Genomic DNA, 20,451 nt, shown 5'->3' with positions numbered 1-20,451 from the left:
CTGGTCTCGAACTCCTGACCTCTTGATCTGCCCACCTCGGCTTCCCAAAGCGCTGGGATTATAGGCGCGAGCCACCGTGCCTGGCCAGCCAAAGCATATTTTCATCTAATTCATCTGACTCTGCTAAAATAAATATTTATTTACAATTCCATTTTCTTTCTTCCTTTTTTTTTTTTTAGAGACAGCATCTTGCTCTGTGGCTCAGGCTGGAGTGCAGTGGTGCGATCTCAGCTCACTGCAACCTCCGCCTCACGGGTTTGAGCGATTCTCCTGCCACAGCCTCCTGAGTAGTTGGGGATTACAGGTGCCACCACCACATCCGGCTAATTTTTAATTTTTTTTTTTTTTTTTTTTTTTAGTAGAGATAGTGTTTCACCATGTTGGTCAGGCTGGCCTTGAACTCATAACCTCAAGCGATCCACCCCCCTCAGCCTCCCAAAGTGTTGGGGTTACAGGTGTGAGCCACAGCGCCCGGCTGCAGCTCCACTTTCTAATACGTCCTCAAACAGAGAAATGCTTCAGTTTGGGGCGTCTAATCACAAGGTGTCAAAAAGGTAAAATAAAAAAACCTGCTTCGGGGCTTTGCTACATCACAGATGCTATAAAACTTCCTGAGAGCCAAGAAAAAAAGTAAATGTCAGCCAAAGGACGTTAGAAACATAAAAAGCAGGCCGGGCACAGTGGCTCACACATGTAATCCCAGCAGTTTGGCCGGGCGCGGTGGCTCACGCCTGTAATCCCAGCACTTTGGGAGGCCGAGGCGGGCGGATCACAAGGTCAGGAGATCGAGACCACGGTGAAACCCCGTTTCTACTAAAAATACAAAAAATTAGCCGGGCGCGGTGGCGGGCGCCTGTAGTCCCAGCTACTCAGGAGGCTGAGGCAGGAGAATGGCGTGAACCCGGGAGGCGGAGCTTGCAGTGAGCCGAGATCGCGCCACTGCACTCCAGCCTGGGCGACAGAGCAAGACTCTGTCTCAAAAAAAAAAAAAAAAAAAAAAAAAAAATCCCAGCAGTTTGGGAGACTTAGGCAGGTGGATCACTTGAGGTCAAGAGTTCGAGACCAGCCTGGCCAACATGGTGAAACCCTGTCTCCACTAAAAATACAAAAAAAATCAGCCAGGTGTGGTGGTGGGCACCTGTAATCCCAGCTACTCGGGAGGGTGAGGCATGAGAATTGCTTAAACCTGGGAGGTGGAGGTTGCAGTGAGCTGACATCACACCATTGCACTCCAGGCTGGACAATAGGCTGAGACTTCATCTCAAAAAAAAGAAACATAAAAAGCAAAAGGAGTGTTCTTCTAATTAGTTGGCCCAGGATGCTTTGAGCAAATAGTTCGAGGTCACACGAGGGGCACAGCTCCCCTGGGTAAATCTTGGCCTAGGGTGGTCATTTGGGGTTAATACCACTACCATGGATGGTGCTGGTCCACAGGTATGCTTCCCTGCTTCCCCCCTCCCCACCGATATCAGGTCTTGCTCTGTTGCCCAGGCTGGAGGGCAGTGGCATGATCATAGCTCACTGCAGCCTTGACCTCCCATGCTCAAGCAATCCTCCCACCTCAGCCTCCTGAGTAGCTGGGACTACAGCTATATGCTACCACAGCTGGCTAATTTATTTTCACGTTTTGTAGACACGGGGTCTTGCTATGTTGCTCAGGCTGGTCCAGAACTCCTAGGCTCGAGCAATTCACCTGCTTGGCCTCCCACAGTGCTGGGATTACAGGTGTGGGCCACTGCACTCAGTCAATAGGCATATTTTGAACGGTTGAAAGCATAAGTGATTTGAACCAAAAAACAAAAACCAACCAACCAAACGAGCATAGAAGAATGTAACACTGAATAGTGTTCAGCCAGGGACACTGGCTGATTTAGGCCTCTGTGTTTCTAGAATATGAACTGCAGGCATCGCTATAAGGGGCCCAGAGCTGTGTGTCCTCAGGGGAGCAGGTACTCAACAAACAGGAGCCACTCTCGTTTCCTTATTCAAAGGAACAGGCCGGCACAATGGCTCATGCCTGTGATCTCTGCACTTTGGGAGGCCGAGGAGGGAGGATTGCTTGAGGCCAGGAATTTGAGACCAGCCTGGGCAACAAAGCGAGACCCCATCTCTACAAAAAATAAAAAATTAGCCAGGCGTGGTGTTCCCTGGAGTCCTGGCTACTTGGAAGGCTGAGGCAGGATCACTTGAGCTCAGGAGTTCAAGACCAGCCTGGGCCATATAGTGAGACCCTATCTCTACAAAAAATAAAAAATTAGCTGAGCATGGTGGTGCACAGCTGCAGTCCCTGCCACTCGGGAGGCTGAGGTGGGAGGATCACCTGAGCCTGGGAGGTTGAGGCTGCATTGAGCTGTAACTGCACCACTGCACTCCAGCCTGGGTGGCACAGCAAGACGCTATCTCAGAAAAAAAGAAGAAAGGGATAGAGACAGGGCAGAGGCTTTGAAGACTGTTGAGATGAACATGGCTGCACCCACCTGCTGAACCAGGAGGTCGCCGATTTTCTGGATGACATAATTCCGGTCGCTGCCCTCCTCCAGGGACTCCTGGCGGCGCTCCTTGAGCCGAGCGAGGAAATGGCTGTGCGTCTCCAGCAGGTCATCAGCACATGGGAAGAGGCGGCCAATAGCCTTGCTGCTGAACTGCAGCTCCTCCTGCAGGGCCCTGGAGTACACCTTCAGCATGATCTTGAGAGTCCGCACGTGGTGCACCTCCGTCTGCATCAGCTCTGCAGGGACACGGACGGCAGGACTTAGCCACGCTGGCTCCACGGCCCTGCTGGGCAGTCGTGGGTGCTGCCTGCCCTTCACGTACTGAACTGGCTTCTGAGAGTTCTCTGCCTAAGGCCTTGCGCCTTTGGGGTCTTTCTTACTTCCAGGGCATTCAGGGTTTAGAGTGCTGCAGGGGGTCCCAGCCTAAAGGAGCAGGGGAAGGAGACAGCCCTGGGACCTCCCTATCACAGGAGGGTTTTGTGCCCAGTGTCAACCCAACGGACAACATTTTAAGTCCGTGTGGTTTTTGTTTTTTTGTTTTTTGTGTTTTTTTGAGATGGAGTCTTGCTCTGTCACCCAGGCTGGAGTGCAGTGGCGCAGTCTCAGCTCACTGCAACCTCCACCTCCTGGGTTCAAGCGATTCTTCTGCCTCAGCCTCCCAAGTAGCTGGGATTACAGGTGCGCACCACCAGGCCCAGCTATCAAGTCTGTTTTTAGGAAGAAGAGTGTTCTGAGGAACACTCCTGTGGCTGTCAAAACTCACACGTCACATCTGTGTGTGTCCCTGACCAGACCTAGACTGCAATGAACAAGATGTTTGCGTCCCCCAAAATTTGTATGTTGAAATTCGAACCCCCAAGGTGATAGTACAGGAGGTGTGGCCCTTGGAAGGTGATGAGGTCAGAAGGGGAGAGAACCTCATGGTGGGACTAGTGCCCTTAGGAAAAGGACCTGAGAACTGGGGGTGGTGGCTCACGCCTGTAATCCCAGCACTCTGGGAGGCCGAGGTGAGCAGATCACTTGAGGTCAGGAGTTGGAGACCAGCCTGGCCAACACAGCGAAACCCTGTCTGTACCAAAAAATAAAAAAATTAGCCGGGCATGGCCAGGTATGGTGGCTGATGCCTGTAATCCTAGCATTTTGGGAGGCTGAGGTGGGCAGATCATGAGGTCAGGAGTTCGAGACCAGCCTGGCCAACATGGTGAAACACTGTCACTACTAAAAATACAAAAATTAGCCGGGCATGGTGGTAGGCACCTATAATTCCAGCTACTCGGGAGGCTGAGGCAGGAGAATTGCTTGAACCCGGGAGTTGTAGGTTGCAGTGAGCCGAGATGGAACCACTGTACTCCGGCCTGGGCGATAGAGTGAGACTCCATCTCAAAAAAAGAGAAATTAGCTGGGCATGGTAGCAGGCACTGTCATCCCAGCTACTCAGGAGGCTGAGGCAGGACAATCGCTTAAACCTGGGAGGTGGAGGTTGCAGTGAGCTGAGATTGCATCACTGCATCCAGCCTAGGTGACAGAGTGAGACCCTGTCTCAAAAAAAAAAAAAAAAAAAAAAGGACCTGAGAAAGACCATGAAGACCTTGTGAGGACATAGCCAGATGCCACCACAGGAAGCCAGGAAATGGGGCCTCCATGGACACTGTCTGCCGCTGCCTTGATCTTAGACGCCCCAGCCTCTAGAACCGTGAGCAATAAACTTCTGTGGCTTCTAAGCCACCCTGTGTATGGTGTTCTATGAGAGCTGCCTACACGGGCTAGGACAGCACAAAACAAGGGAAGAAGAAGATGGATGTGGGCATTCAGCCAGATGCGTCCACAGGGACGTATTCTAACAAAATCCTCTCCGACCGTCTCTTCCCTGGCGTGGGAGGAAGGGCTGCACCAGGGGAGGAGAGAGAAAGACGGAGGCCAGGCACCGTGGCTCACGCCTATAATCCCAACACTTTGGGAGGCCCAGACGGGCGGGTCACTTGAGCTCAGGAGATTGAGACCAGCCTGGGCAACATGGTGAGACCCCCGTCTCTACAGAAAATAAAAAAATTCGCCAGATGCGGTGTGGTCCCAGCTACTGGGGAGGCTGAGGTGGGAGGATTGCTCGAGCCCAGGTCGAGGCTGCGCTGAGCTCTGATTGTCCCACTGTACTCCAGCCTGGGCAATAGAGAGAGACTCTGTCTCAAGAAAGAAAAATAAATAAATAAAGAGAGAAAGAACAAAAGAGGGAAAGAGAGAAAGAGAGAGAGAAAGACAAAGATAAGGAAGGAAGGAAGGCAGGGAGGGGGGAAGGAGCAGAGAAGAGAGTGGAGGGCCGGCGTGGTGGCACAGGGCTGTGGACTCCCCACCGTAAAGGACATCTTGTCTCTTCACCACCTCCCTCTTTTGCTTCTTGGCGTAGGCCGGGTCCACGGCGAGACTCCAGGACTCAGCTTCGAACTCGTGGCCGTCTGACTCAATCTCACTCCTCAGAGAGGCGGCGTAGGGATCTGAGGGAAGAGCGAGGGGCGGCTGCTGGGGGCCCAGAGCCATGTCACCCGGATTCCCTCCCGTGGACGTGCTGACACAGGCCCCAGCTCTTCCCAGGAGGGACAGGGACTGTGTGGCAGCCGCGAGAGAGCGGAGATGACCATACCTTCTACAAAAATGGACTCGACGTTCGAAGCTGTGAGGGACAGAGAGTCATCAGCTGTCTGCTTAAGTTTTAAAAGCACAGAATCGGCTTCATCCATCTCTCCTGTGAGTGGTCTGGGTGCAAACAATAAAAACAATTGTTTTAGAAAAGTGAATTAAACACACACGCACATTCGATTCGATACTCTCCGAGAACTCTCCAGATTTTCACAGAAGCCTCAACTTTGTCTACAGATCATTGTTTTTAAATTGGGAGATTTGCTGGGTCCGGTGCCTCATGCCTGTAATCCCAGACTTCGGGAGGCCGAAGTCAGGCAGATCACCTGAGGTCAGGAGTTCGAGACCAGCTTGCCCAACATGGCAAAACCCTGTCTCTACTAAAAATACAAAAATTAGCCGGGCGTGGTGGCAGGTGCCTGTAATCCCAGCTACTTGGGAGGCTGAGGCAGGCGAATCACTTGAATCCGGGAGGTGGAGGTTGCAGTGAGCTGAGATTGTGCCAGTGAACTCCAGCCTAAGCGACAGAGTGAGACTCTGTCTATAGAAAAAAAAAAAAGCAGGGGCGGGGGAGATTATCTGTCAATGTCACATCAGGATTTCTTCCATAGTAACTTCCTTCAATGTTTAGTTACATCCTAATGGGGTGTGGATTGCTGCGTCCTTGACAGACCACTGGAGCCCACTTGGGGCCCCTAGGATCCTGTCTACCAGGAGTTAAGTGGAAATGGCTTCATGGTCAAAGGTGGGAGGGCAGTCCTTACTCAGAGGAAAAAGATAATCTATTCCCTTTCCCACGAACTCATGGAATAGCCACCACAAACGTATCAGCTTCTAGCATCACTTTGTACTCGGACACCGCTGCAGGCATTATCAAGGGAACCACTTTGAAGTCCTATAAAACGAGGTAAGGCACAGATAATGGGACGCCACCTCCACACACACCCAGCAGGACTTTGAGCATCACCTTGAGTAAGGAGCCTGGCCTAAGGAGCGAGTCCAAGGATCCCCTGAGGCCACTAGGCAAACTGGCTCCACCAGGGGTTGAATACACCCCGGGACACATCGTTTTTGCAAAAAGGCGTGGATCCCGGAAGCAAGCGTTAATGGGAATTTCTCTGCTTGGCACAGGGGCTGCCGTGTGGATTCACACGGATCTAAGTCGGGGTCTCCCTCTGGGGAGGCTGTCAACAGCTCCCCGGGGAACGCCACCCACCCGAGGGCGGAGAGGGGACTCCGGCTTACCCGAGTTGCGTCCCAGGGCCAGCCGGGCTCGGTGTTGGCTGGGGACCCCCTTTCTGAGAGACCGTCATACCGACATTCCTGGACAGGGCCGGGCTGCCATCGGACAGGAGGGTGCCCCGGGGGTTCTCCTTGAGCGAGGCTGTGACAGAGGCAAGGACAGAGTTGGTGCTGAGAAAGTGGGTCGGGTAGTGGAGGTCGCCTGCGCGGAAGCCCCGCTCCGACTGCGGCCGCAGCACGGACAGGATCTTGGAGGTCAGCAGCTCGTTATCCAAGAAGACGTTCTCGCTCCATTTCCTGGGGAAAGAGCCGTAAAAAGACAGCTCGGGGCGGCCGGGGAGCGTGCCGTGCCTGTCCCCGCTTTTGGAGTGAGCATTCCCCATGTTCGCGCCCGGGGCTCCGGGACCCGGCGCGGTGCCAGGCTGGGCTGCGCCGTTTTTATGCCTCGGTGGGATCCTTCTAGAAAACAGAGCTGCGTCTTCCCTTGCTGTATTGGCTGAAGCAGCGGGTCTGGAGGGCAGGATATTGGTCCCCACTGTGACCATTTACTGTGGAAATTGCACAGTATTTGCTGCTTTGATAGAATAAAACAGGAAAAAAAAAAAAAACCCCTCTAGGCTCTCCTTTGGTCTTTGCAGGGTGTAAAAACCAAGTGAGCTGTTTCAGTTTGCTGTAAATAGTCTAAGATCATGAAACTGTGCGTCTGGCGCGCTTCATGCCAAAACCTCGCACGTGATGATAATTAATCTGAGATCAGATGTTAGGGTGACTCTAAGACCCAGAGATGGCAAGACACGGTGTTTAGCCGCCCCTGGTCATCAGGACTCGAATAGAATTCTACCATCGAAGCAGACCTGAGGCTCCGATTCTGTTCCACACCGTGATTATAAACCAATCCAACATCAACAGGGGCTGCAAACAGTTGTCTACACCCATCTGTTCGTTCATTTAAGGGTTCAGATCATAGGATACATGTGCCCGCGGATAAGCTCACCTACTCATGGAAAGATGCAACTCTTTTAATTAATTATTATTATTTTTAGAGACAGTCTCACTCTAGCTCAGGCTGGAGTGCAGTGGCCGACCACAGCTTACTGCAGCCTTAAACTCCTAGGCTCAAGCAATCCTTCTGCCTCAGTCTCCTGAGGAGCTGGGATTATAGGTGTGCTGTATAATTTTAAAATATTTTCTTGTAGAGAGATGGGGGTCTCACTATGTTGCCCAGGCTGGTCTTGAACTCCTGGCTTCAAGTGGTCCTCCTGCTTTGGGCCTCCCAAGATGCAACTCTTAATAAAGCTCAACTATGGCTGGGCGCGGTGGCTCACGCCTGTAATCTCAGCACTTTGGGAGGTCAAGGTGGGTGGATCACAAGGTCAGGAGTTTAAGACCAGCCTGACCAAGATGGTGAAACCCTGTCTCTACTAAAAAAACAAAAAACAACAAAAAAACCCCCACAAAAATTAGAAGGGTGTGGTGGCAGATGCCTGTAATCCCAGCTACTCGGGAGGCTGAGGCAGAGAATTGCTTGAACCCAGGAGGCAGAGGTTGCAGTGAGTGGAGATCGTGCCACTGCACTCCAGCCTGGGCGACAGAGTGAGACTCTGCCTCAAAAATAAAATAAAATAAAATAAAATAAAATAAAATAAAATAAAATAAAATAAAATAAATAAAGCTCAACTATCATTCATTAGGTTCAGTTTTCCCCTCCTACTTGACAAGTGTAGTTGAGATGGGCTACTTGGCTAGTTTATTCTTACATTTTATAAAATTGTATCTTCAAGCTCTGCCCAGATAAGGACAAAGAGTAGCATTAAAAAGAAATCTGGGCTGGGCGTGGTGGCTCATGCCTGTAATCCTAGCACTTTGGAAGGTAGAGGTGGAAGGATCATTTGAGGCCAGGAGTTCAAAACCAGCCTGGGAAACATAGCAAGACCCTGTTTCTACACAAAATAAAAAATTAGCTGGGCACAGTGGTGCACACCTGTAGTCCCAGCTACTCGGGAGGCTGAGGCAGTAGGATCACTTGAGCCCAGGAGTTCAAGGCTGCAGTGAGCTATGATCGTGCCACTGCACTCTAGGCTGGGCGACAGAGCGAGACCATCTCAAAAAAAAGAGAAGAGGGGAGGGGAGGGGAGGAGAAAGGAGGGGAGAAGAGAAGAGAAGAGAGAAGAAAAATAGAAATCTGATCTGTCAGGCTGGGTGCAGTGGCTCATGCCTGTAATCCCAGCACTTTGGAAGGCCGAGGCATGTGGATCACCTGAGGTCAGGAGTTTGAGACCAGCCTGGCCAACATGATGACTAAAAATACAAAATTAGCTGGGCATGGTGGGGAACAACTGTAATTCCAGCTACCCGGGAAGCTGAGGCAGGAGAATCACTTAAACCCGGGAGGCAGAGGTTACAGTGAGCCCGACATCATGCCACTGCACTCCAGCCTGGACAACACCAGTGAGACTCCATCTGAAAAAAAAAAGAGAAAAAAGAAAAAAAAAAAAAAAAGAAATCTAATCTGTCCAGTGGCCTCCTGGGTCCTAGGTACTGACATAGCTAGGATGTCTTGCTTTGTCTGTGTTACAGGAAGAGAGCAGCTGGAAGTCTCTTTCTGGGGAACATGGAGTTATAAACCATGGGGTGGGCAGAGCTTGCCCTAGTGGAAAATGTACTCACAGCAGCTCTCCTGGGAGAGGATTCAGCATTCTGAGCAACTTCTTCGTTTTTCTGTTTTTTTTTTTTTTGAGACAGATTTCCGCTCTTGTTGCCCAGGCTGGAGTGCAATGGCGCCATTTCGGCTCACCGCAACCTCTGCCTCCCAGGTTCAAGTGATTCTCCTGCCTCAGCCTCCCGAGTGGCTGGGATTACAGGCTCCCCACCACCACACCAGGCTAATTTTGTATTTTTAGTAGAGACAGAGTTTCTCCACGTTGGTCAGGCTGGTCTGGAACTCCCGACTTCAGGTGATCCACCCGCCTCGGCCTCCCAAAGTGCTGGGATTACAGGTGTAAGCCACCGCACCCGGCCTCTGAGCAACTTTTAATTTAGCTGTAAATTGAAGGTGATTGTTAATGTGCAAGTGGGTGTGTGTTAGAGATTTTCTGGCAGAGGAGCCAAGAATTCTCGCCGACTAAGACATCAGCCACTAAGCTGTGTGACAGCACATCACACACATACTCAGTCGCTGTTCATTCTTTCCACGGCCTAGCACAGCGAGGATGACATTTGTTCAGTGGCCAGAAACATTCTGACGTCATGATAATACATGACTAACAATTCCTATTATTATAGGAGACAAAGCAGTTGACGATGTAATTCACAAAGCAACACCTATGTGAAAAAACAGGAATCCTGAACCAAAGGCGACACGGTCCAGGACAGGCATTTCCTGCCATTTCTGTCCAACAACTCCACCCAGACGATTATGACCTAAACATACAAATACAGTGCAAAACCTGAGATGTATCCTTTGCCCAGCAGCATCCTGGCACGGCTGACACATGGTTGCTTGTGGACTGAGGTCCTGACTGAAATCAGATGAATTCTGCTCTAGCACAATAGTCCATAGAAGAAAAAGTCACTAAAAACAGCATTTGGCCAGGCACGGTGGCTCACACCTGTAATCCCAACACTTTGGGAGGCCAAGGGGGGTGGATCATTTAAGGTCAGGAGTTCAAGACCAGCCTGGCCAACATGGTGAAATCCTGTCTCTACTAAAAATACAAAAATTAGCTTGGCGGTGGTGGTGCACACCTGTAATCCCAGCTACTCAGGAGGCTGAGGCAGGAGAATTGCTTGAGCCTGGGAGGCAGAGGTTGTGGTAAGCCGAGATCATGCCACTGCACTCCAGCCTGGGTAACAGAGTAAGATCCTGTCTCAAAAAAAAAAAAAAAAAAAAAAACCAAACCAAAACAAAAAAATAGCATGTAAAGCAATGCCAATTCCCAAAATCAAGTTGATGGCAAAAAGAAAGAAAAGGAAGGAAGGAAGGAAGGAAGGAAGGAAGGAAGGAAGGAAGGAAGGAGAGAAAGAAATGCTGATTCCAAAGAATTTTAATAAACTATTGGTAATGCTAAATCTATGGGAACAGATGTAAATCTTCCTTTCATGATTTAGAAGACACTGAAGTTTTCACATGTTGGGGTCATGACCAGGGGACACCAGGTGAGAGACCAGCCTGGGCAACACAGTGAGATCTCGTCTCTTAAAAAACAACAACAACAAATTAGGCAGGCATGTTGGTGTGTGCCAGGAGTCCCAGCTACCTGGGAGGCTGAGGTGGGAAGATCGCTTGAGCCCTGGGGTTCAAGGCTGTGGTGAGCTATGATTGCCCCACTGCACTCCAGCCTGGGTGACAGAGCAAGACTCTGAAAAAAATGAAACAAAATGAAATAGAATAAGAGGTGGACAGTCATAAATACAGTCTTCCTGGAACACGTGCGGCCGCTGAAATAGCTGACGGGTCAAGACATGAGTCAGTGGCCCTGCCACAGACCCGCTGCATTGATTATGTCCTTTTATTCCGTATTTGTGATGCTTTGACCTCTTGGGGCTTTGCTGAGCAAGGACGCACAGCCCCTCCCAGGGCTGGCCAGTTTCTAGAGATAGTAAACGGTCTGCAGCCAATGCAGAGCTCAGACCCCCAGTTGCCTCCTTTATGGGGCTGTCACACTCCTGGCCGTGGTCCCACTGCCCTCATCACCTCGGGGTCCCGTCCTGAGCCTGCTCACCCTGCCTGGTCCATTTGTTCCCCAGGAAACCACAATGAAGATTCCTGTCCATATTTTCCCCTGTCCCCCAACCGACCCTGGTGCTTCCCCGTGTGGCCCCTGTGTGGTGTGCCCTGCCTCCTGCTTCCAGAGGACTGTGAATATAAACTTCTTCCTTCCTGATGGTCATTTCTGGGTCTGCGAGTCTCACCATACTGGGTTCAGACAAATCCCAGGTATCCTAAAACGACAGCTGCCCAAGGACCAGAGGTCTGCTTGCCAGGGATGGGAGAGCCTCAGATCGTCTGCCACCTTTTTTTTTTTTTTTTTTTTTTTTTTTGAGATGGAATCTTGCTCTGTCACCCAGGCTGGAAAGCAGTGGGGGTGATCTCGGCTCACTGCAACCTCCACCTCCGGGGTTCAAGTGATTCTCCTGCCTCAGCCTCCTGAGTAGCTGGGATTACAGGTGCCTGCCACCTTGCCCAGCTAATTTTTGTATTTTTAGTAGAGACAGGGTTTCACCATGTTGGCCAGGCTGGTCTCGAACTCTTGACCTCAAGTGATCTGCCTGCCTTGGCCTCCCAAAGTGCTGGGATTACAGGCGTGAGCCCCCGCACCTGGCCTACGGTGTTTCTTTTTGGGGTTCTACGATCCATTGCGGTGACTCTGTGAATACACTAAAAGCCCCTGGGTTGTACTCTTTAATGGGTGCATTGTATGGTCTGTGAATTACGTCTCAATAAACCTGCTCAACCAACAGATTCACACCTGTGATGGACAGGCTTCCTTCTGCAGGGGGAGAGCAAGATACTTGATTTGCAGTTCAACATACGGTGGGAATTAGTCGCTCTGCTCTTGGCTCTGAGAGAGACAGGGATACGTATTTATCTCCTGCTACGGCTTTTCCTACAGCAGACGGCCATGGTGCTTGGGGTTCAGCTTGTGCTGTCCAGCACTTTCTGTGCAGCTGCAAAAGCTACTCAAGAGTCTAATTAGCGCCTCCTGCCCACTGCTGAGATGCGATCGATTGGCGAGCACCTGGCCCGCTGTGGCCACTGTATGCCGCAGAGCTCTTTCTGCAAGGGGACCTGGAGGATGGATGGAAAGAAGTGAACGGTGAAAATCAAAACAGTTCTGACCTGAGGGGGAAAAAATATACCCTATTCTCAGCAACACACACAGACGGTGGCCTATCTTCAGGGTGATTTTTAAAAGCTGGTTTTGTCTTGATTTCGTAAATTCAAGAGTAGTCTCTGGCTAGGCACAGTGGCTCACGCCTGTAATGCCAGAATTTTGGGAGGCTGAGGTGGGAGGATCGCTTGAGGCTAGGTGTTCAAGACCAGCCTGGGCAACATAGTGAGACCCTGTCTCTATAATTTTTTTTTTTTTTTTTAAACACTAAAACAAGAGCAATCTGAGCAAGTTAGATGACACAGCTTTCGTAACAGGTGTCAGGATCCCACCTGCATTACTTTACTGGGACAAAAGATTCCATACTTTTCTTCTTCTTCTTCTTTCTTTTTCTTTTTTATGAGACAGCTCTCACTCTGTCACCCAGGCTGGAGTGCAGTGGCGCGATCTCGGCTCACTGCAACCTCCACCTCCCAGGTTCAAGTGATTCTCCTGCCTCAGCTCCCTGAGTAGCTGGAATTACAGGTGCCCACCACGACGTCTGGCTATTTTTGTATTTTTTTGTAAAGATGGTATTTCTCCATGTTGTCCAGGCTGGTCTCAAACTCCTGGCCTCAAGTGATCCGCCTGCCTCAGCCTTACCAAAGTGTTGGGGTTACAGGCCTGAGCCACCTCACCCAGCGTAAGAGCCCAGACTTTTTTATTATTATTATTATTTTTTGAGACGGAGTCTCGCTCTGTTGCCTAGGCTGGAGTGCAGTGGTGCAATCTCGGCTCACTGCAAGCTCCGCCTTCTGGGTTCACGCCATTCTCCTGCCTCAGCCTCCCGAGTAGCTGGGACTACAGGGGCCCGCCACCACGCCCGGCTAATTTTTTGTATTTTTAGTAGAGACGGGGTTTCACCATGTTAGCCAGGATGGTCTTGATCTCCTGACCTCGTAATCCGGCTGCCTCGGCCTCCCAAAGTGATGGGATTACAGGCGTGAGCCACCGCGCCTGGCCGACCCCAGACTTTTTCTAGTGCCTCTGTGCTTCCTTTGTGACTCAGTCTCTCATAAATCCTGTAAGTCACAGGCTTTGTCCTCTGATATCCAAGGACACTCCTCATTAGGTCTTACAGGAACAGGACTCACCAAAAATTACATGAAAATGGCTGAGTAGTTACTAGCCTGTTCAAAGTAATATTCAAGAAAATCCTGATACACTTTTTTTTTTTTTTTTTTTTTTGAGACAGAGTCTTGATCTGTCACCCAGGCTGGAATGTAGTGGCACAATCTCGGCTCACTGCAACCTTCACCTCCCTGCAGTGGTGCAATCTTGGCTTACTGCAACCCTGCTTCCTGGGTTCAAGTGATTCTCCTGCCTCAGCCTCCCCAGTAACTGGGACTACACGCGCCCACACCCAGCTAATTTTTGTATTTTTAGTAGAGATGGAGTTTCGCCATGTTGGCCAGGCTGGTCTCACACTCCTGACCTCAGGTGATCTACCCGCCTAGGCCTCCCAAAGTGCTGGGATTATAGGAGTGAGCCACTGAGCCCAGCCTGCCTTCTTGTTTTTTTTTTTTTTTTTTAAGAGAGACAGGGTCTCACTCCATCACCCAGGCTGGAGTGCAGTGGCATGATCACAGCTCACTGAAGCCTCCAATTCCTGGGCTCAAAGGACCCTCCGGCCTCAGCCTCCTGAGTAGCTGGGATTACAGGTGCGTGACACCATGCCCAGCTAATTTAAAATTTTTCTGTAGCAACGGGGATCTCATTATGTGGCCCAGGCTGGTCTTGAATACCTGGCCTCAAGGGATCCTCCCACTTTGGCTTCCCAAAGTGCTGGGATTATAGACATGAGCCACTGTACCCGGCCTTGATATGACATATTAAGTGACTGCCTTAACTGGTTTCAAATTGTCTTTTATATATAATCTAAAGGCACACTGACTTCTAGAAATGCCTTCTAGAAATGCCAATTTGTAAGCCTAAATTGCAGATTCCTATATATAGCCTCTCACTTGTAAAGGCACCCCAACCATCTTTTAAAGGCAGCTGGGCCCTGGTCCATAAGTCTCCACAGTTTCTGCAAAGGACTGTTCAAGAAACACATGGGGCTGGGAGTGGTGGCTCAAGTCTGTAATCTGAGTACTTTGGGAGGCTGAGGCAGGAGGATCCCTTGAGCCCAGGATGTCGAGACTGCAGTGAGCTATGATGGCACCACTGTACTCCAGGCTGAGTGACATAGCGAGACCCTGTCTCTGAAAAAAAAAACAACAAAAAGAAAGAAACAAGTGAACCAGACAAGTGTCTCGGTTTCAAGGCCTGGCCTCAGAAATAATGGCTTCTTTTCTCACATTTAGGGGGATTTTCTGTCCCCACCCATCCTTCTGTTCTTTGTTTCAGCCCAGACTTTTCTTTTAGGCTGAGAGCGCAACCTGGCTCTAGAGAGTTCTAGCAAGCACTGGCTTACCGGCGAGTGTTCGAGAGACAATTAGAGAAAATCTGATGCCAGATGAAGTTTTCAGTTCACAGTTCCTGCCTTTTCAGCCACCTGGGAATAGACTAAATCGATGAGAAGGCGACTTCATCGATTTCTCTTTCTTGCCTCATTTTGATGTTACACAAGCAAGATAGTATTAAAAAGAATAAAAAGGTAGGAGGAAGAAAAAAACCCCTTCGTCCCACACCTCAGGGGAGAAAGAAAAATTTAAAAAGACATCTTGCAGCTTAGAAGGTAAGTATGACTCAGAATATTCTTCCCAAACCTGGTACTATCCAAAAACAAGAAACAAAACCAAAAGCCGCCTACTTCAAATTACATGTCAAACCCCCAAAATACCATTTTAAAAAAATGTGGTAATTCGTAGCAACAGGTCTTACTTATTGAGTGCTTCTTGCATTCCAGGCTGGGTCCTGAGGACCTAATATTTTTTTTTTTTGAGAGGGAGTCTCACTCTGTCATCCAGGCTGGAGTGCCGTGGCATGATCTTGACTCACTGCAACCTCCACCTCCCGGGTTCAAGCGATTCTCCTGCCTCAGCATCCTGAGTAGCTGGGATTACAGCTGCCCGTATCCACGCCTGGCTAATTTTTATATTTTTACTACAGACGGGGTTTCACCATGTTGGCCAGGCTGGTTTCGAATGCCTGACCTCAAGTGATTCGCCCACCTTGGCCTCCCAAAGTGTTGGGATTACAGGGGTGAGCCTCCGTGCCTGGCCTCACTTAGTATTTCTTAAGTCCTGCAGTCCTCACAATGACTCAACAGTAGGTACTACTGTTATTTTATCTTTGTATGTTTTGAAACAGGGTCTCACTCTGTCACCCTGGCTATAGTGCACAGGCACTATCACGGCTCACTGCAGCCTCAACCTCCTTGTCTCGAGTGATCCTCCCACCTCAGCCTCCCGAGTAGCTGGGACCACAGATGTGTGCTATCACGCCTGGCTAATTTAGAGATGGGATCTGGCTGTGTTGCCAAGGCTGGTCTCGAACTCCTGGACTCAAGTGATGCTCTTGCCTTGGCCTCCCAAAGTGCTTGAGTTCATTTTTGTTATGAAGTATAACATTTAGGTTGAGGTTGGTTGATTTATTTATCGTCTATGGATGTGGGCATTATTGTTCTATTTTATTTATTTATTTATTTGAAGATAGGGTCTCGCTTTGTCACCCAGGCTGGAGTACAGTGGCACAGACATAGCTTACTGCAGTTATGAATTCCTGGGCTCAAGCAGTCCTCTGGCCTCAGCTTCCCAAGTGGCTGGGACTCTAGGTGCATATCACCATGCCCAGCTAATTTTTTAGATATTTTTGTAGAGAGAGGGTCTCCATGTTACCAAGGCTGATCTTGAACTCCAGGCTTTAGCTGTCTCCCACCTCAGCCTCCCAAAGTGCTGGGATTACAGGCAACACCATGCCTGGCCTGTGTTAATTTTGGGAGCTGTATATTTGGGTACAGTGGCTCACGCCTATAATTCCAGCACTTTGGGGGGCCGAGGTGGGAGGATCACTTGAGATCAAGAGTTTGAGATCAGCCTGGCCAACATGGTGAGACTTCATCTCTCCAAAAATTAAAAAAAAAAAAAAAAACTTAGCCAGGCATGGTAGTGTATGCCTGTAGTCCTGGGTGCTCAGGAGGCTGAGGCAGAAGGATCGCTTGAGCCTGGGACCTCAAGGCTGCAGTGAGCCATGATTATGCCACTGCACTCCAGCCTGGGTGACAGAGCAGGCCTTCATCTCTTTTCAAGAAAAGAAAAAAAGACAGGGAAGTATCTCAAAAGTTAAATCCACCAAGTGCAATGTGGTAGCCTGAGCTGGATTCTGGAGCAGAAAAATAAGTGAAATTTGGATAAAGCCTGGGAGTTTAGTCAACAGTTATTAATGTGAGGGGAAACTGGGTGTGGGGTACATTAATATTCTCTTTTCTATCTATGCAACTTTTCTGTAAATTGAAAATTATTCCCAAGCAATAGGTTCCTTAAAAAAAAAAAAAAAAAAAAAAAGTTTTTTGAGGCACGAATCAATTTTTAAAAAAAAGTCCTTCCAGGACGCACTGAGGCTTGTTAAACACAACAGAGTTTTTGGTAAGGCATATGCACGGGGGTGCTCTGACTTAAGAAAGAACCAGAACTCACTGGCACTGAGACAGCGCCCTCTCTGTGGCATGCATGCCACTGCCCTCTGGGCCCCTCCTGTGGGATCTTCTAGAGCCTCCTCTGACGGATGTGGGGCCCTCTCTCAGTGCCAGGGACATGAGCCCCAGCTTGGGGCGCCTATGGGACGATAACTTCTCTTGTACCTTGAAATCCAATCGGCCACAGTCCTGCCTTCTGCCTGTTTCTTAAAATTTTTATTTATTTATTTATTTATTTATTTAATTTTATTTATTTGATATTTTTTGAGATGGAGTCTTGCTCAGTCACTCAGGCTGAAGTGCAGTGGCGTGATCTTGGCTCACTGCAAGCTCCGCCTCCCGGGTTCACGCCATTCTCCGGCCTCAGCCTCCCGAGTAGCTGGGACTACAGGCGCCCGCCACCGCGCCCGGCTAATTTTTTTGTATTTTTAGTAGAGACGGGGTTTCACCGGGTTAGCCAGGATGGTCTCGATCTCCTGACCTTGTGATCCGCCCGTCTCGGCCTCCCAAAGTGCTGGGATTACAGGCGTGAGCCACCGTGCCCAGCTTTATTTATTTATTTTTGAGATGGAGTCTCACTCTGTTGCCCAGGCTGGAGTGCAGCGGCACGATCTCAGCTTACTGCAACCTCTGCCTCCTAGGTTCAAGCAATTCTCCCTCCTCAGCCTCCCGAGTAGCTGGGATTACAGGCACTTGCCACCATGTCCGGGTAATTTTTGTATTTTTAGTAGAGATGAGGTTTCACCATCTTGGCCAAGCTGGTCTCAAACGCCTGAAGTGATCCGCCCGCCTGAAGTGATCCGCCCGCCTCGGCCTCCCAAAGTGCTGGGATTACAGGCATGAGCCACCGCACCCGGCCTTCTGTTTAACGAGCTTTGGGGCTACCCCCTGGTCACTTAGCCCAGGCTGAGATCACCGTGAGTGGCTGCCCATCCGGACTCACCCATTCTCATCCCGCCCCATCTACAGAGTCCAGACGCTCCCTGGCCTCACCTCTTGCCACGTTTTGTACCCTGCATCCCAACTACACTGACGTGCCATACCAGGAAGCCTCAGACGCCTGGGCCCCTTGGCTCAAGGCGTCTCCCTTATCTGGCCAGCTGTGGGGCCAGGTCAGAGTCCTTCTGCATGGCGCACCCCCGCCCTCGGGCCCCGTGGCTTAGGCCTGCAGGCTTCCTTTACAGCTCACCATGCTCATGACTTTATCACCCTGCCTTGCTGCACCTTGACCTCCCTGGGAGCAAGGGTCAGGTGCTGTTCATCTCCAGGCACTGGCGTCACATCAGATCTACGCACTCAGCCCGTTGCGGCACGAGCACACAGCCATGCAGGCTACCACGGCCCTGTGGCGAAGGGTGCAGTCGGGGAGGGCAGGGGGCAGAATGAGGACAGAGGTCAGGGAGTCCAGAGTAATCTCCTTCTCGGCCATTTCCCTTTCGTTTTTTTGACAGTCTCAGTCTGTTGCCCAGGCTGGAGTGCAGTGGTGTGGTCCCAGCTCGCTGCAGCCTCCAACTCCTGGGCTCAAGTGATCCTCCTGCCTCAGCCTCCTGAACCATTAAAGACAACAGCCACCTTCAGGGCCATTATCTTTGGTGGGATTTTAAGTTCCACTTAAAAGGAAAAAAAAAAAACTCTTTAGAAGGCCAAGGTGGGAAGATCACTTGAGGCCAGGAGTTCAAGGCTCCAGTGAGCTATGATCGTACCACTGTACTCCAGCCTGGGAGAGAAGTGAGAGTCCATTTCAGAAGAAAGAAAATATCCACGCGACAGGCTGTGGGGTCAACTAGGCTCTGCTGGAAGGTGAAGGAAGGCTACAACCAGGAACCAAGTGGGTGCCTGGCCTGACAGATGGGAACACAAACTACCTCGCAAAGCCAGGGGTTACTCACCCAAGAAAATCGAGTTAAAAACTGCCTGAAAAAAATGCATTTTAAGCACTGCTATTTCTTAAGTGGAATTGTAGGACTCTTCGACTTAGCCACCACCCACCCCCAGTCAGTTTCACATAAACACGAAAATCCTTACACATTCTCAACACGACCGCAGGAATTAACTGTTGGGCTACTTTCTGGTTTTATCATCTTCTTCTTCTCACTGTTTATTTAAGTTCTGAACATGTTTGCCCAGAGGTTTGACCTGTTACAAACTCTTATTCTATTCCTTTACAAGAGAGGTGATTTTCATTTTTTTCTCTCTCTCTTTTTCTTTTTTGAGACAGAGTCTCACTCTGTCATCCAGGTTGGAGTGCAGTTGCGTGATCTCGCCTCACTACAGACTCTGCCTCCCAGATTCAAGCAATTCTTGTGCTTCAGCCTCCCAAGTAGCTGGGATTATAGGCGTGTGCCATCACACCTGGCTAATTTTTGTATTTTTAGTAGAGACAGCGTTTCACCATGTTTCCCAAGCTGGCCTTGAGCTCCTGAGCTCAAGCAATCTGCCTGCCTCAGCCTCCCAAAGTGTTGGGATTACAGGCATGAGCCACTACGCCCGGCCTTCCTTTTTTTTTTAGAGACAGGGTCTCACTCTGTCATCCAGGTTGGAGTGCAGTGGCGTGATCATAGCTCACTGCAGCCCTGACCTCCGGGGCTCCAGTGCAGTGATCCTCCCACCTCAACCTCCCAAGTAGCTAGAACTACAGGCAGGCACTCCCACACTTGGCTGATTTTTGTATTTTCTGTAGAGACAGTGTCTCGCTATGTTGCTCAGGCATCTTGAATTCCTTCCCGTGCTCAGGCAATCTTGCCACCTTAGCCTCCCAAAGTGCTAGGATTATAAGCGAGAGCCATTGTGCCTGGCCAAGACAGCCCTTTTTGTTTCTGGACAGTGCCTGGACACATGAAGCCCACACACATCCCTGCTCCAGGGTACTGGGTAGACGCACCTGCCCTTGGGCCCAGCTTGCAAAAGTTAGGCTGTTGGGGCAACATGTGACCTCAGGGAGACTCGTTTCTTCACTGGGGGGCTCTCCAGAAGCCTGCGGTGAATCGGGCCCTAAAACATCCTGTGTGAGACTTTCCTGGCAGGTTCTGCGACAGCAAAAAGGCCAGACGGAACCACATTCTTGCCTGCGGTGGGGGTTTGGGTTTTCCCCATCCCGAGCTTATGAGAGGGAAAAAGGAGGGCGGGGTCATCTCTAACCCCAAAGCTCCTCCACCCCAATCATTCAAACTTAACTTTCTCTGAGATTCCGAAGGCTCTGTAGAACCTTTCAACACAGCGAGGTAACCTGTGATTTTAGAATATTTGACAGCATAACTAAGAACTCAAGCGTCCACGGTGAGAAACCGCATTCTCTATGGCAACCCATCGAAGCCGTTTTTTCCCCCTGGGACCAGTCTCATCGTAAGAGTAAGGGATGCCTCACAGTACAAAACACACTTGCTGCTGGCTGGAAATACCCACGTCCTAAGGCCTTTATCCTGGTGGGAGTGTTCTGTTCTGAGCAAACGTTCTCTCATCCAGGGCAGCCGCATTTCTGTGACATAGGAGAATATTACGTGATTTTGCATAAGGGGAAAACTGAGGTGGAGGTGGGAAAGGCAGGCAAAGAGGTGGATTTTGGTGCCCAAATCACTAGATGTCGATTAGGTGTCTGGTATACTGACTAAGAGTAAATTCTCATCATTCTTTGGTGCTT

The 20,451-nt window shown here is 50.1% G+C and overlaps 1 protein-coding gene and 2 long non-coding RNA genes across 6 annotated transcripts in view; 2 read left to right on the top strand and 1 right to left on the bottom strand.

The window, feature by feature from the left end:
- Positions 1 to 20,451, bottom strand: part of ARHGEF18 (Rho/Rac guanine nucleotide exchange factor 18) — a 129,195-nt gene that overhangs the window by 32,424 nt on the left and 76,320 nt on the right. For 3 of the 4 annotated variants that reach the window (XR_013409658.1, XM_028839557.2, XM_028839559.2), the window contains 4 exons: positions 6,369 to 6,507; positions 5,128 to 5,240; positions 4,841 to 4,981; positions 2,478 to 2,728 (listed from right to left, as the gene is read on the bottom strand). Coding sequence is in view for 3 of the 4 variants with exons in the window: in XM_028839557.2 (XP_028695390.2) it covers positions 2,478 to 2,728; positions 4,841 to 4,981; positions 5,128 to 5,240; positions 6,369 to 6,507 (644 nt within the window). In the remaining variant the exon portion in view is untranslated. Of the gene's footprint in view, positions 1 to 2,477; positions 2,729 to 4,840; positions 4,982 to 5,127; positions 5,241 to 6,368; positions 6,663 to 20,451 lie in introns of all 4 variants that reach the window. The other variant, XM_028839560.2, reaches the window with a different exon arrangement.
- LOC144337056 (uncharacterized) lies at positions 3,039 to 6,973 on the top strand. Its single transcript, XR_013409679.1, has 2 exons — positions 3,039 to 3,965; positions 5,598 to 6,973. It is a non-coding gene; the product is annotated as an uncharacterized LOC144337056 (long non-coding RNA).
- Positions 13,402 to 15,153, top strand: LOC144337055 (uncharacterized). Its single transcript, XR_013409678.1, has 2 exons — positions 13,402 to 13,848; positions 14,413 to 15,153. It is a non-coding gene; the product is annotated as an uncharacterized LOC144337055 (long non-coding RNA).

This window comes from Macaca mulatta, chromosome 19 (assembly GCF_049350105.2).
Source record: "Macaca mulatta isolate MMU2019108-1 chromosome 19, T2T-MMU8v2.0, whole genome shotgun sequence".
In the NCBI taxonomy this organism is placed as follows: domain Eukaryota; kingdom Metazoa; phylum Chordata; class Mammalia; order Primates; family Cercopithecidae; genus Macaca; species Macaca mulatta.
The sequence above is the reverse complement of the archived record's forward strand: the minus strand, read 5'-3'. Positions and strand labels throughout refer to the sequence as shown.